Source organism: Pteropus alecto, unplaced genomic scaffold (assembly GCF_000325575.1).
Source record: "Pteropus alecto unplaced genomic scaffold, ASM32557v1 scaffold98, whole genome shotgun sequence".
NCBI lineage: Eukaryota > Metazoa > Chordata > Mammalia > Chiroptera > Pteropodidae > Pteropus > Pteropus alecto.
The window spans coordinates 14,644,857-14,661,884 of NW_006443570.1; the positions used below are offsets into that span (position 1 = coordinate 14,644,857).

The following is a 17,028-nucleotide window of genomic DNA, read 5'->3' on the forward strand; positions in this document are numbered from 1 at the left end:
AAAGCACTCGAAAATTTGAGAAATTGGAAATATACAGTTATCTCTATTAGCAAGGGTGGGGGTAGAACTGAAAACCAAATAAAGTCTGTAGTTTACATAAAAGTACTGTACCAATGTTAATTACTTAGTTTTAATAAATATACAGTTGCCAAGTAAATTACAGGATGCCCATTTAAATTTGAACTTCAGGCAAACGACAAATATTTTTCTATATAATATGTATGTCTGATGCAGTATTTGCAGTATTTAATTTTTTATACTAAAAAATCATTGATTGTTTAAATGAAATTCAAAATTAATTGGGTCTCCTATATTTTTGTTAAATCTGACAACTTTAAATAAATGTACTATGATTATGGAAAATGTTAATAGTAGGGGAAGCTGAGTGAAGGATATACAGGAACTTTCTGCTATCCTTACAACTCTTCTGTAAATCTAAAATTATTTCAAAATAAAAAGCTAAATAAAAAATTAAGTTTATAAAAGATTTTTAATGACATGAGAAAATGTTACGTGAAAAAAAGCGGGAAACAGCTGTACATTCATTACAATACCCTCTATGCATATATTTTTTAGTAAAATTTATCCTTAATGGGTAAAAAACACTGAAAATAAACATATCAAATATTTACAGCTGTTATTGCTGAATGATTGTATTCCATATTGTTTTTCTTTCTTTATACTTTTTTTTTTTTTTCCCTGCCTATAGCGCCTGGTCTTCCTAGATAGTCTCCCATCCGAGTACTAACTGGGCCCGACCCTGCTTAGCTTCCAAGATCAGACGAGATCGGACGTGTTCAGGATGGCATGGCCATAGACTCTTAATACTTTTTGAATCTCCAACTTTTCTATACATCTAATAATTTACAATTTTTCAGTAGTAAATGCAAGCTTCACTTGTAAATGTATGTTAACAGGAAGAAAGAAGGGGAAAATGTATGCATTACACCTGAATAACAGTAATAGGCATTGTCAAGCAGCTGTCCTGAGTTCCTCTTAAAACATTCCTAATTAATTTCTACAATTGGCTAAGTTCATAGAATAAACTCTAGAGACTATAATACATATACAGACATAGACAGTTCCTGTTTTCTGAATGGAAAGGAGTGGGTGGGAGACAGAGGAAACCATTACCCTCAGCAAGAGTAACAAGTTGCAGATCTCATAATGACCTTCTCTGTCTACTCACTTCTGAGGCACCATGGCAACTGGGAACCTCAGAATATCAAGGAAGGAGCATTGAGAGTAAAGAGTTCGGAGAACTGTTGGGGGAAGGGAGAAAGCTCAGGGAAGCTAACTGAGAAACACTAAGAAAGCCAAAGCATAAGAACGTTTTCACAGGCCAACCAATAAGAAAAGCCATAACAAACTCAAAACCAGAGCCAATTTTATTATTTATTTCCCATGGTAAAACTTGAGAGAGATGAGCCAAAAAATAGGAAGGGAAAATGAAATTTCCTGCCCTCTCAGAAATAGTTATTCTTGTGGAGGTAAAAAAAGGGGTTCTATAGAAAGTAACTTGTCAGGGTGATCTGATCATAAATTCTTCCCTAGGCAGGTCATGGTGGGTAGTCATGCCCCAGGCATATAACTTTTTTAGTAACAGGTTTATTTTTGCCTTAACCAAGCCCTGTCCATTGTTTCCATGCATCTAGGTTAACAAACCTTTGAAATAAGTGTAACCACCCTCAAGAGAGAACATACTCTTAATTCTGTAATCCAATCCCTACTTGCCTTCTCCCACCCTCATGTAATTTTCCTCATGCTTCCTCCTTAATTTCAAATGCATAAAAGATACTGTGAAACATTCATCTGAGCATTTTAGATCTTGCTTTCCAGCAATTGTCAGTTTGGGTTGAAATAAACTCAAAAATTCTCTACAGTTTTGGATGTTTCTTATATCGACATTCTCAACATCCAAATTACAATATTGACAGTATATGTTTGTTGTAATCAAAAACTTTTCAAATCTAAATTTCCAAGTTTTAAGTTCTGATATGCAAAAGGCTTAAAGAGGTTTTACCAGTTAAAAAATATTACTTCTATTCGAAAAGATATTTGCACACCGATGTTCATAGCAGCATTATTCACAGTGGCCAGGACATGGAAGCAACCGAAGTGTCCTACGATAGCTGATTGGATAAAGAAGCTGTGGTATCTATATACAATGGAATTTTACTGTCATAAGAAGAGATGAAATACTGCCATTTGCGACAACATGGATGGACTTTGAGATAATCATGCTAAGTGAAATAAGCTAGACAGAAAAAGCTGAAAATCACATATCACTTATATGTGGGATATAAACCTAAAAGCAACAAATGACCAGGACAAATGACCATGGACATGGACAATAGACTGGTGGTTACCAGAGGGAGGGAAGATGGGGGAGAGGGGAGGTAGATGGAGTAAAAGGGGTCAAATATGTGGTGACAGAAAGAAAGCTAACTATGGGAGGTGAACACATAATGTAAATATATATATGTCTTACTGTTAAAATGTACAGCTGAAACTTATTGGATTTCGTTAACCAATATCACCATAAAAAATAAATTAATTAATTTAAAAAATTTTACTTCACGAAATAACTTCTCCATAATAAATAATATCATATAATTCCAGTATGGCATATTTTACTTTTCCAAAAGTTTTTGCAGCTATTATTTAATTTTACTTCTATCACTAGATTTAAATAATATCAAAAAGTACTTTTTTTCCTAGACCAGAAAGGAGATAGGAATATAACTCACCATCTGAATGAACTTAATCATTTTCTCCTTCCAGAGTAGGAACTACTTGTCTTAAAACAATTAGATTGTTTTCAAATGAAGTTGTTAACCAAACATGCTTGCTAAACATAAAATGTTGGCGCTTTGATATATATTTCAAAAAGTTTTAAGAGAAACTTGAGGTGGCATTCAAATACTATACCTTGAATTATAGGATAAAAAAGATTTAAAGAAATCACACTACCCTAAGAAGTAAAAGATCCAACTGTGGAGCTAACCTGTTTCCAACCGGACTTTAACTAGTAATTCAGCAAACTTGTTGACAACACTAATTATAATCTTTGTTGATAAAGGCTGATAGTGTGGGGTGATCTAGATTTAGAGCATATTGTAAGTATGAAGAACAATTTGACCTCAAGTAGCATTCCACAAGGATCAGAAAAAATGTCAATATCCATGTAACTAGATAGCTCTATTACATGCTATCAAATCATACATTAGTTATCAAAATTAAGATACCCACATTCAGTCTTTAATAGTATTTTCTCAAATGTTCAATTAAATATTAATAGTGAGATTCAGAAATATATCAACCTAGCTGATTGATATATCAACCCCTAGAGCCGATCTTATCTAAAAAGCAGTTGTCTACTATGAGGAATATACAATGTATATTCCCATCAAGCTATAACTACTTTCTTAGGATGCTATTTCCAGACGTTTGGGTATAAAGCTTCAAAAGTGATTCATCCAGTGTTTTATTGGTACACTATGGAAAATGTGTGCTGCAAGTCATTTCCATCTCTGCAAAAGTCTATTTTCTATTCCTGCCTACCCATCATTCTCACTAGATTTCTCATTTAGCACCTAAAGCCAAGCCCTAAACTTAAGAGGCTCACTCTCATCCTATATGTACAGAGCATAAAGAAATGAGGACTTTAGGGACTTTACAAAATGGATTCCATGGGAGCCATGACAGTCATGTCAACTGGCACATAATGGGTATGCCTTTAGGGTGTAACCAAACTGCCCAAAACCACAGAACCCTCAGCCACGGCTGACCTGGATAAACCCCCACTATAGGAGCCAATACACATAAGGATCCTACCTTACAAGGTCTATATAAGCTGAACACCTTAGACAGACGATGCTCAAGCCAACCTGAGAGCATCGTGGACAGGTGTGGCAAGATCTGAAAACTCTGAGCTTCTGCCTGTCATAGCCCCTGGCTTGGGACCAATGCACGGATTGCCGCCAGTCAACAGAGCTTGCTTTGGAGACAACAAGGACTTTCATCTCTTCACTCTGTTGTGTAAGACTCTGTACTTCTCCTCTCTCTCTGTGTTGGGTGTTAACCTGCATAGGTACCTGATTGGTTTATCTGAGAAGGTTCCACTCAATAAACCTGGCATTGTGGAAAGACACAAATGAGTTCAAGGGTGTTATTTCCGTAGCTGCTTTCCTTGCTCGCAACACTATACTATGGCAATCACTTCAGTTGGTTTCAGATGACCTCTAGTTAACAGCTCTTAGGAATGTACTTGCCCCTTTAATCTATGACCTGTGAAGGATTAGGCTATTCATTTAGGAAGCTAACCTAAACTCAACTAGTCTCTATTTAACTTTGGATTCAAAGAGTGAAGAGGAGTACCTGAATGAATATCCTCATTTTCATAGATGAGAAAAATGAGTCCATAGAGGTACCATGAATTAGTGTGGTCATACACCTAATTGGTGGCAGATGTCAGAACAGAGTTCTCTCCGATATCAAATAAATTTGACTCAATTTAAATTACCCCCAAGGACAACATATTTACAAGTGACTTAAGAAATCAATCAATGAAGAACCTCTGTTCTATTTTGGAACATTAGCCACTGAGAAGTGAGTAGGAATTGGCATTGTATCCTTTCCAAGCTGTTGATCACGCTTCAATCCATGGCTCCTCCACAAGCTATGGACATGAGATTTGCAACTACAGGGCATGCAAACAAATTCTCAGGCATGCATGCCACTGACCACACAGTCTAGCAATAAGAGCCATCAACGTTGGGAGTGATCTGGCAACTACATACTGTTTTGTAACATCATTGGCTGAGTTTGCTATAATGGTATTTCTTACTGTTATCAAACTCACAATTTCCTAATCCAATAAATGAACATTCTATTTCACATAGTGCCATATTAGACAAATTTCTCAAGGCACTATGTGGCTTTAAGGATTTAGATTTAACTGCCTTTCCCAGCAGGAGCACTATGATATTTTGAGAACAATTCTTGGTGGTGTGGGATCATCTAGTACATTAGAGAAGGTTTAGATCTCTCTAACTGGTCCTCTTGTTCTCTAAATATAAGTAGTCCCACCAGTCATAGTCCCCACACATTTACAAATGATCTAAAGGGGGAAGATACCACCACCGGTATTAGCCTTCAGGTCAACCATTAAGTGAACTATAAGGAGAAAAATGTTTACATAAGAATAAAGACCTGACCTCTTTTACCAGCCACTAAATACTGCCCTCTATTCCTCTTCATAGCCCAGAGACTAGATTAGTCATGCTCTGCACTTAAGGACAGAGATACATTCTGAGAAATGCGACTTTAGGCAATTTTGTTGTTGTGCAAACATTATAGAGTGCACTTACACAAACTTAGTATAGCCTCCTACAAATCTAGACTATATGGATACAGCCTATTACTCTGTAGGAGAAGAAAAATAATTTTCCCTCTATCCTTCTGGGCTCTTGACTGAGATATCCCTGTAATAAAAGACAGAATAACAGCAGAAAAACAAAAAAAGTTTAATAACATGTATTCTTTCTGTATACATGGAGGACACCTAAGAAAACCAAGTAACTCACCAACAAAATGGCTGAATCCACCACCTTAAATACCATCTTCATGTGAAGACAGAAGATGTTGGGGGGTGTCAGTCATAAGAGGTTATCAGAAAAAGAACAGTAAACAAGGGTAAGGTTGTTATACAGATTTAAGTCTGAATTTCTAGAGATGAGGTCCTCCCTCTCTTTCCATACAGGGAGAAAGACATTCTTACAAACATAAATGTCTTTTACAAAGGGTAACTACTTAGTTTTTGGAAGTCTCATGTCTGTTGTTTCTTAAAGTTAACTACTCTAAAATAATCCTTATGCTAAATAGACATATTTTAGGGTGACAAGTTGTGCCCTTACAACTCCTAGGCTACAAACCTGTATAGCATGTTATTGTACTGATACTGTAGGCAAATGTAACACCATGGTATTTGTGTAATGCATTACGTCACTAGGCGATAAGAATTTTTCAGCTCAATTATAATCTTAATCTGTAGCCCATCGTTACGTGGCACATGGCTAAAATACTTTTTCACTGACTCCTTAAAACTAATTTTGTCTATATATAATTAAGACATCTGTATGGTCAGGGAAGTAGAGTAGAAAAGTTATTGAAATGGGATCAGGGCAATCGACTTTGAAATTCAGTTTTCAGGCTATTCATCTTTAGGCAAGTTATTTCCCCTCTTTAGGCTTCAGTTTTCTCATCTATCTAAATAAAAGGAAATAGGCTAAATTATCTCTCTGGTTCATTGCAGTTCTAGGAATCTGTTAAGTAAAATATAATTAATTTGCTTAACTCTTTTCTTTCAACCTCTAAACAGTTAAATGGGGGTGACCACTGACACTCTCTGCCTCATCTTTCAGAAGCAGGGACCCCAAAGTCCCAGGGATAACTATAAGATAGGGCAGTCACATTCAGCCAGCTCCACTATGGGATTTTACTACAGTCTGTATATTAAGTATATAAAAAGGAGCTGAATTATTTTATGATCCATTAATAACAGAAGCACCAAGATAATAACAGCAGCAATAGCCACCCAAACTTATGTTCATCTAGGCTAGACCTATAATCTTAACCTTAGCAATATATTAGAATCATCTGTATAGCTTTAAAAAAAGCTCCAAGCCAAGCTAATATCAAATGAATCAGAATCTATGGTGATGGGGCTAATTTCTTCAGGCTCCCCAAATGATTCTGATGTACAGTGAAAACCAAGAACCACTAATCCAGAACCTTTAACCCCAAAAATGCAAAGCAAATGACCAAAGATTAGTATATCACACACTGGTTGTATAATCAAACATCAACAAATAGAATAATCCAGTGTTACTTTTACTGACATTCTCAATTACATATAAAGAACTGTGGTTCTAGAGAAAACAGAGAGCTCTGTGACAACCCTTTGTTCCTACCAGAGCTCTTTATTGTGGGCTGGCCCTTCCAAAAATAGAATATAACTTCTTGACATGATGAAGCAGTTCAAAGAAAGATTACCAGTCTACAGCCATGCCACCCTGAACAAGCCCGATCCTGTCTGATCTCGGAAGCTAAGCAGGGTCGGGCCTGGTTAGTACTTGGATGGGAGACCACCTAGGAAGACCAGGTGCTGTAGGCGTAAAAAAAAGAAAAAGAAAAAGAAAAATTACCATAAATTTGCCCACCCCTGCGAAAGTCCTATCAATCACCAAGATAGTTACAACAATGGTAGTTGAAGTAGTACGAAGACTAAAATTCTTCAACCTCTTACTCTCTAGGTCTCAGCAAAAGACCTAGTATGTAGAAAGAATCAGAAAAAGTTGAGAGAAAAATTTAGGAAAAGGCACTTTCAAAACCTATACTCCAGACAAAATACATCATTTTCCACATACTCATCAAAACTTTAAGACCAGTGACATAAAAAAAGGTGAAGCAATCTTGGGTAAAATTATTCTTGCTCTTTTCAGAACAAAATAACTGAAACCAGTAGGGCAGATCAAATAAGTAAAACACTATAAACTTCTCTTTCTTACCTCACATGTAAGGCCAAGCCATCCTGTAGGCTAGAGATCCCTAAATCAGAGAGTGCATCTGAGCTGACAGAAGCTGGTGACAGAGAGCCCTCCTTTTCCTCCAGTAGGTCTAGCTTCACCAGGTTGCTGATCTCATCTTCTGAGTTATCTTCAGACACAGAACCAATAATGAATCTGGAGTGCTGGTTCAGCTCTAGAGTTTTGGCCAAGGGGGATGGTTCATCCATTATTCCTTCAAAATGAGCTCTCAGAGCTAGGCAGAAAATGAAGAGAAACACAGGTTATGGATAATAACTCACATCTAGAATAGCCACAGGTTATACCTAATATGCCACAGCTTGTACTTGGAAGCAAGGCAGAGTTTGAGAACTAGTTTCCTTGGCTCTTCTGTATCAGGCCTTTGTTTTCTACAAGGGAGGAAAATCATGATCGTGGTAATTCTGCCTAAAAAATTAAAACCACTTTCCTCAAAGAAATCTCTCAAAAGACTCTATCAATTTGGCGACATCCAAGAGATAATTATGATCAATGGAGAAATCTTTCCAGTATGTGAAAGCTGCTTGTTTTTATATTATAACCTTGGTTGTTAGTATTGGAAGGAACACAGGGTAAGGGTTTGGGAAGAGAGGTGTTCATCTGAAACTTGGTGTTCAGAGTAAACTATGTAACTATCATCTAGTTCCAAACACTATATTGTGAGAGGCTTTGATTTTATTAAGTGCATTTTTATATAAAAATATAAAATGTTTATATACATATATACACACACACACACATACTACATAATGGATATACTATATATGTATGAGTATATACACGTACACACACACAGTGTACTTCAAAGCAAACTCCACGGGGGAAAAAAAATCAAATGATACATCACATCAAAGGGTAGATCAAAATGAAGATGTCGAACATATGCCAAAGGCTCTCATAAATTACAAATTATGAATTCACTCTCAACTTTATTTTTAAGCAAATAAAATATTTTAAAAGTCTCATTATCAAAGCTACTTCAAAGATGATTTGGTGACAGTATTTTCCCCAAGGCTTTGCCAATTTTACATGTCAAAGGCTTCCAGAGTTAGCAGGGTCCCATAGAGTCCAAGCCCAAGCAACCAATTTAGACTTTGAGATACGATCCTCTATTGAAGGACAAGAAGCCCATTTTTGTGATCTGCTTCCCATTTCCTTCTTAAAATAAAAAAAAGCAAACTCCAGATGGGTATTTTTTAATTAAAAAAAAATCTTTACTTATCCCATGAGTTTTTCTTAAATTACATCTGTCAAAAAGTCACCCCAAAATGTCTACTTTTGGCTCTAACATGCTCACAGATAGGGAGAAAGTGAAACTACTATCAAATTAAAATCTAAAATTCAAATAATGGAGGTACCTAATCCTAGTCAGGATCAGATATTGTCAATCACTAGCAAACTAATTAACAATGACCAAAATAGTTCAAAGCCCACAACAGTAAAAACCAAAAGTAAATGAAACAATATTTATTCTGTTATTCCAAAAATCCTTTTTAAAAAACTTCAAAACTACACATCAACTTAGTATTAAATAGCTTGTAGCCTAACCAATAATTTTAATTCAGAAAGTAATGATTCCCAATTCTGATCCTGAGGTGCTCTGAGACAGTATATCAATAGATAATAAGAGATTTATTATTAATTAATTTTACATGCTGGAAACCACTTTGAGGTATGAAAGTAGGTAGAGAGCAGTGTTCTATGACATAACAACAAAATATTAAGATTTAAAAATGATTAGGAATCACTACTAAACATCTTAAAATTATACATGCACCATTATTTTTGTGTAATTTGTGAAGCAGAGCTTATTCATTTATAAAAACAAAACAATATTTGTAAAGCTAGAATAGTGGTTCTCAAAGGGTGGTTCCCAGACCAGGAGCAGTATCACCTGGGAATTTGTTAAAAGTACAAATTTTGGGGCCCTACGACAAACAAACTAAGTGTATCAGAACCTACAGGTTGGAGCCCAATAATCTATATTTTATCAAGTCCTAAAGTTTGAGAAACACTGTGCTAGAAGAATAAAACAGTAATAACAAATTGCCAGGAATGCTAAAAAATACCTACAGACATTTCCTAAAAGTGACTTGGACATTATTACTTAAGCTAATTTTTATTTTTAAAACTAGAACCAAATATAAGAGTACCGTGCAATAGAAAAAAAACTTGACATCTAAATTTGCTATAGACTTCTTCCTTGGAATATTAAGTTTCTTAAAAATTTTTTTCAACTGTCTTCAACTTTATAAAGTTCATCCCAGAACTCTAAAAGAAAACCAAATCAACTAAAGAGAGAAGAAAAAAAAAGAAGAGGAGGAAGCAAAGGAAGGGAAGGAGGGAGTTCTAGTAGACTGACCATTCTGATACCAAAAAGTACGGCAGCAAAAAAGCTGCTTCTTTCACATTTTAGAGCAGTGAATAATCAAGTTTAAAAATAATAGCAGATCAAAAAAAATTCCATTTCAACTAACAGAAAATAATGACTGCCTTCTTCACAGGAGAAATAAGTAAGGCACTCCGGGGCAGAGTCCAGATTATAGTCTGACTGAAATCAGGTGACTACACTAAAAAGTAAAATTCATGAGAAAGAAGCATTTCTTGGATTCTATGGGAGAAGGAAAAGAAAGGATTAACTAATAAAGAAAGGGCTCCAAAAGGTCAATTTCAAATTTTTCTTTCCTAGCTAAGAACAGGAAGGCAGCCTTCCCTAGAGGACTGCAAATATTGGAAGCAGCTCAGTGTCAACAGCTAAAGAGCCTGACCACCAACCAGCAACTCTACTGAATGGTATCCCAGGAACAAGCCTACAAACCACTAGAAGAGAGGTCACATATGGAAAATCACTGAGAAGCTGTCCAGACACTCTAGAAGCTACTCCGCAGCTTGTCCTACTTTCATTGATTCTAGTCCTGAGTTAGAGAAAAGGTGCTGGAATACTACCACTGTAACACTTGTTCACTCACGTTATTCTCCCTAAATCTGCCTATATTCTTTTGCGAAAGGCACTTTTAATAAAAGCCTACAGTTTATTATTTTAGCACGTGAATATAAAATTTTTATCACACTGAAAACATGAAGGAGCATTATTTGTAACTGACCTCTTGTAATTCTTACTGTCTGAGCAGATATCCACTTCCAAAAAGAACTAGAAAGAGAGAGAGAGATTTGAAGTGTTTTTATTAAAGAAATTCAACTTTTATCAATAACTATTTTGTTCAGCATACTAGAAAAACTAATAATACTCATAAAGTATCATTTTTCTAGTCAAATCTATTATTTAACTTGAAGCATAAAGTTCAGTTAACTATTATTTGTTCAAATCTATAAATCAAAAGTATTATATATTCAAGACTTTATTATTCATGAAAAGTATTAAACATTAATCCAAGCTTACTATATCACAATGTGTCTTTTCTAATTGCATACTTAGATGAACACATTCCGACCCTGATTTCCAATATTCATCAAAAAGAAGGCAGTGGAGAAAAGAGAACCACTAGATTCTCTACAACTCAGTCAGGCTCTGATTATGCTTCCAAATGGTTATACTCACCCACAAAGCCAGGGAGAGGACAAATCTCCCATTATATTAAGTCCCCTGGGATTCCTTCTAGGCCCAACAATTTAAATGTATCCAGGGTATAAATTCTAAACTTTGACTCTATATAACAATCACCTGTGGAGCTTTTTAAAAACATATAGTATGTCTAAATTCCATCCCAGATCTACTAAATCAGAATCTCTGCTGGAGACCCAGACATCTGAATATTAAATTCACAGGTTCTTAGACGCAGGTCAAGAGTGTGGAAGAAAACAGGAAGAACCTCTATTACACAGAGAGGGAAATCCAGAACTTCTAAGAGAGGACCCTGAATGAAAAGCGACAAGACTGAGGACACTGCAGGTATGTTAACTGGGGAATTAGGATTTACCCAATTATGTAGTCGAGCTAATATTATTCCCTACAACTATAGTAGGGAAGAAGGTGAGAAAAGGAAGAAAAAAGAAAGTACAGTTGACTCTTAATCGACATGGGTCTGAACTGCTCGGGTCCACCTATACATGGATGTTTTTCAATGAGTACTCTAAGTGTATTTTCTCTTCTTTATCATTTTCTTAATAACATTTTCTTTTCTCTGTTGTAAGAATATAGTATATAAAATATACAAAATATGTGTTAATTGACTGTTTATGTCATCAGTAAGGCTTCTAGTCAACAGTAGGCTATTAGTTGAGTTTTTGGGAAATCAAAAGTTATATGTGGATTTCTGACTGCAGCGGGGGGGCAGTGGGAGGGGTGGGCGGTTGTCACCGCAAACTCCACACTGTTCAAGGGTCAACTGTAGTTCGGATCAGATGTAACTTAAGTCTTATGTGTTAATTGACTGTTTATGTCATCAGTAAGGCTTCTAGTCAACAGTAGGCTATTAGTTGAGTTTTTGGGAAATCAAAAGTTATATGTGGATTTCTGACTGCAGCGGGGGGGCAGTGGGAGGGGTGGGCGGTTGTCACCGCAAACTCCACACTGTTCAAGGGTCAACTGTAGTTCGGATCAGATGTAACTTAAGGTGCAGCAGAGCTAGAGTCAAAGCCTCAGACCCAAGAGCAAACTCTGACTATATGAAGTATTGAACGAGTCTCTGTGCCTCTTGATCTGTAAAGATAAAAAGATCATATGTACCTCGTGGGACTGCTGTGAGGACCGAGAGTATATGAAAAGATTTTGTAAACTATGATGCACCAGACCACAGTTTTTCAAACTATGGGTTACCACCAAGCAGAATAGTAAGAAATCAATTTAGTGGGTCCTGATCAACATTTTAAAAATGAAATAAAATAGAAAATGTTAAGAGTGTACCATACTTTATAAGAATAAATATTGTTTGGTAAATTTTTTTATCAGCGATATATACTCTATGATGTCAACATCTTATTGAGTTGTGTCAAAAGTCTTAAAGCCACAATTAATCCTCGTTCTCCTGCCCCCTCTACTTTATGCCCTACCACAGAGCAAGCACAGTGAGTTAAGTGCCTAAACTAATGGTTCTCACAACTTTCCTAGGTCGACACTATCAGAAATCTGATCAAAGCTATGGACCTTTTCCTAACAAAAATTCACCTTCACACAAAATTTTGTTTGCTTACGAGTTTGGGGTCTCTGAGGCCTTGCCATGAATTAGGTAAGACCTCTCTCATGGAGTTGACCCTCTGGGGAGGGCTTATATAGCTGCTGTCTTACTACTCCCTAAACCAGGCCTTTCCCCAGATACAGCTGTAGGATATTCTGCTTATCCAAATAAAAATTTTCTTCATTATATCGAATTTTTGGCAATGTCAAATTTTCTTTTATTTTAAAAATTATATGTGTTCTTGAACTTTTATTTGGACACTTCTGAAAATATTTGCAGAAAGCTCCCAAACTGTATCCTATGTTCCTGAAAATGGGGTAAAGCTGATTATAGCTAATGCACTTATACAAGAGTCAACATGCATTTTGTTCAGATATTTTTCTAAATAAAATAGAACAGTTTTACTAAGTGTAGTTAACACATTCTCCTTGAACTTAAATGACACTATTTTCCAAGTTCTAATAAAAGTCAGTAATTAGTTTTTATAGCCACTGATATAAGTATCCAAGCTAATACAACACATCCTTCCCTTTTAAGCCATAGCAGCCTCATTTAAATATTTTCAAAAAGAATCACTAAATTTGCCTTTTTTCATTTTTGTCATTATATTAATGAACTTTAAATGGATTCCGGTATTAATTCAGTATCCACAAGAGAGTTATAGTTTTTTTTTAAGCTGCGTTTTTTATTTTTTTGCAAGTTTTAAATTTTAAGATAATGAGAACTTGTGTTCCAAATAGAGAGATGAATGATGTATATTTAAAGATAAATAAGAGTTGGTCCCTGGCCAAGTGGCTAAAGACACCTAAATAAACAATTACAGTAGTATAATTGCTAGGTATGGAAACACGAGGGTACTTTATCTAAATTTAGAGGTGGTAATGGCGAGGACAGGGATCAAGGAAAACTTGTGAGATGATATTAGCAATGAAGTACCGAGGAGATAAGCAAGGAGGGAGAGGAAGGAGCATTCCACATAGGAGCCATTGAATAAAGACCCAGAAGGTAGAATATGATGATTTATGACAAATACTAGATCTGAATAGCTGCAGTTTGAGGTCATTTCCTTCAAGAGTCAACTGGAGACTTTAATTTTTTTTGTAAAATAGGAGTATATTTCTTTAGGGTATAGTTGTCAAAGAGAATAACAAGGTATAATTGTCTGTCCTATTCTTCATATCTCAGTCCGGAGATAAGAATATTTTTCAAGGATGAAGCTGGTGCAAGCTTCTGTATCTTTCAAGGATTCATTAAAGGCAGTTTGCCAAACTTAAGGATAAAGATGGTTATCCACTTTTGCTCCTGCCTGAAATCCCATTAAAATAAAAGTTAAAAAAAAATTTTTTTAAAGCATAACCCACACACACACACACAAAAAACCCACCAAAAAAAGTCAGGGAAGAAAACAGTAAGATAATTTTCTTGGAAAGCAGGTGGAAGAGTGATAAATGACTATGCAAGCCCAAGAAAAATGAATCATAAGCCATCTGTGGTAAACTTAGAATTAATACAGTTTAAATCACAGAATCTCCAAAATGTTCAGACAGTAAAAAAGTTTTAATTTTAAAGAACTATCATCCTGAGAGCTAAAAGAAGAGATTACATACATGAAACACAACAGTATATTTTAAGAGAAACATTTAAAGAACAAGAAAGAGTTGTTAGAAGTTAAAAATATGATCACAGCAATTAAAACACACACTACAAGAGTTAGATGATAAAGTTGAGAAAAATCTTTCATAAATAATAAGACAAAGAGATGAACAATAGGAGAGAAAAGATAGTAATATTAGAGAACCTGTTTAGAAGGTACAATATATGAATAATAGGAGCTCCCGAAAGTGAGAACAGGAATAGAGGGTAAGATACAATTAATGTAATAATTCAATAAACTTCCCAAGACTAACAGGCATGATTATCAGATTAAGAAGGCCCACCAAGAACATACTACAATGAATAAAAACTGACAAACACCAAGCGGCATCACTGAAATTTCAAAAACTGAAGACAAAGAAAAAAGATCCACGAGCTTCCAGAGAGGGGAAAAAAAAAGATCATGTACAAAGGATCAAGAATCAGAATGCCCTTCAGACTTACGAGCAATAACACAGGAAGCTTGAAAGTAATGAAAGAACGCCTTCGAAATTCTGAAGGAAAATTATTTCTAGTCTAAAATTCTAGACCCAATCAATTATTGATCAACTGTGAGAATAGGATAAAAATATTTTCAGACAGCAAGACCTCAAAATAATTACCTCCCAGAATAAATTAGAAAGTAGATTTTATTTTACAAACACCAATGCAATAATTAATATAGGCAAGGATCACGAATTTATGTTAAAACTGTGGGATAAAAGGTTATGCAAAAACAAGATATTCTTGTGGTCTTAAAAACTTTACAGGAGAGGATTCAGGGAAGATAATGGAGTTGGAAGTACTAGGAATCTGTCTCCCCACCTAGACAACAATTACACTGGAAGAATCTGCCTCGTGTAACTATTTTGGACCTCTGAAAGGCTTGCATCTTCAGGGGAAGACTTTGAAGATTAATTTTAATTTATTAGAGTCAATACCATTTCTTAGCACAGTAGCAGCTATCCATCCCCCAACCCCAGCCACATGGCAGACAATTGTGCACATGCTCCTGGAGCTCCTGTATACAGACTGCGGAAGCCAGAGTGAGCAAAAACAACCCTGTCCTCCAAATACTGGGGATCTGTGCTCTAACTGCTGCTTCTGATCAAAGAGGTACAGACCAAGAGGCAAGCAGCCTTTACTGTTGCACCTTTCCCAGTGTTGCAAGTCCCTCCCCCTTCAACTGAAGTGACTTCTAGGGAACTTACAGGACCAGTGCCCTTTTATCCCCTTCATTTTCCTCTTTTTCCCCTTTTGAGAGCCAGACACAAAACACTAGTACATTAAAAAACTGCATATACAGGGAAAAATTAGAAAGTGACTGAGTATGCCCAGAGAAAGACTCAGAAAAGACCTATGACCTTAACTTTATACCTCAGGTTAACCCTAAATAAGAGACAGCCTAAAACAGTCAAAAAACCAAAAGAACAAGAAAAAATATCAAACTCTGGAAAGGAAGAGAATCTGATTTCTACAGTTACATTATTAGATTCAAATGTCCAGATTTCAACAAAATATCACAAGGCATACAAAGAAACAGGAAAGTATGGCCTATTCAAAGGAAAAAATTGTTCCTAAAAAATATGATGGCACATATACTAGACAAAGATGTTAAAACAACTGTCTAAAAGATAGTCAAAGAACTAAAGAAAGAAGTGGAGAAAGTCAAGAAAAGAATATCAGAACAAAATGAAAATATCATTAAAGAAATAGAAAACATAAAAAGAAACCAAAAAGAAATTCTGGAGCTGAAAAGTATAATAACTGAAATGAAAAATTCAATAGCGGATTCAAAGGCAGATGTGAGCAAGCAGAAGAAAGAATTAAGGAATGTTAAGACAGGACATGGAAATTATCAAGTCAGAGAAACAGAAAGAAAATAAGATTGAAGGAAAGTGAACAGAGATTAAGGAATCTGTGAGACACCATCACACATACCAATATATGCAGCGTGAGACTCTCAGGAGTTAGAGAAAGAAGGAGCAGAGAGAATATTTAAAGACATAATGGTATACATTTTTGTATATTCATATGTTTGCAGGTGGAGATCCAGTTTTCTAAGCACATTTATTGAAAAGGCTGTCTTTAAATGGTCTTAGTACTCTTGTCAAATATCATTTGATTATATATACAAGGGTTTATTTCTGGGTTTTCTATTCTATTTCATTGGTCTATATATGTCTTTATTCCAGTACCACACTGTTTTGATTACTGTAGTTGGTTGCATGGGTGGAAAAGGCAAAGGTGAACAGTGAGGGTAAGGAAAGAACCAAATCCTCATCTTCCACAGTAGGACATCAATAGGTAATGCTTCACAATGAAAAATCAAGATGTAGGAAAATGAGTATGTTATTTACAGACAAAAGGGTATAATAACAAATATATCAACTACAATAAATGAAAGTATGAAGGGGCTAGGGACTGCTGTTTTATTGTAACAAACTTTGTGGAACAAAAGGACTTTTTAAACTATGTGCATGCATAACTTTGATGAAAATAAAAAAGTAAAAAGTTCATTTCATAACGAAGAAACCAAAGATAAAGAATAGTGTGTAAAGTATGTATAATATGTATAAAAAATTGGCAGAAGGAGAATATATGAGCATTTGTTTGAATATGAATATAATCTGATAATAATTAAGAAATCAATA

At 35.4% G+C, this 17,028-nt stretch overlaps 1 protein-coding gene, 1 non-coding gene and 1 pseudogene across 8 annotated transcripts in view; 1 reads left to right on the forward strand and 2 right to left on the reverse strand.

The window, feature by feature from the left end:
* Positions 1-17,028, reverse strand: part of ACACA (acetyl-CoA carboxylase alpha) — a 244,968-nt gene that overhangs the window by 184,318 nt on the left and 43,622 nt on the right. For 5 of the 7 annotated variants that reach the window (XM_025041628.1, XM_025041629.1, XM_025041627.1 and 2 more), the window contains 2 exons: positions 10,712-10,758; positions 7,572-7,824 (listed from right to left, as the gene is read on the reverse strand). In XM_025041628.1, the coding sequence (XP_024897396.1) occupies positions 7,572-7,824; positions 10,712-10,758 (300 nt within the window). The remainder of the gene's footprint in view (positions 1-7,571; positions 7,825-10,711; positions 10,759-17,028) is intronic. The other 2 variants (XM_025041631.1, XM_015599172.2) reach the window with 1 other exon arrangement.
* On the reverse strand, positions 701-819 carry LOC112473275 (annotated as a pseudogene).
* LOC112473443 lies at positions 7,059-7,177 on the forward strand. The gene has a single exon (XR_003044009.1). It is a non-coding gene; the product is annotated as a 5S ribosomal RNA (ribosomal RNA).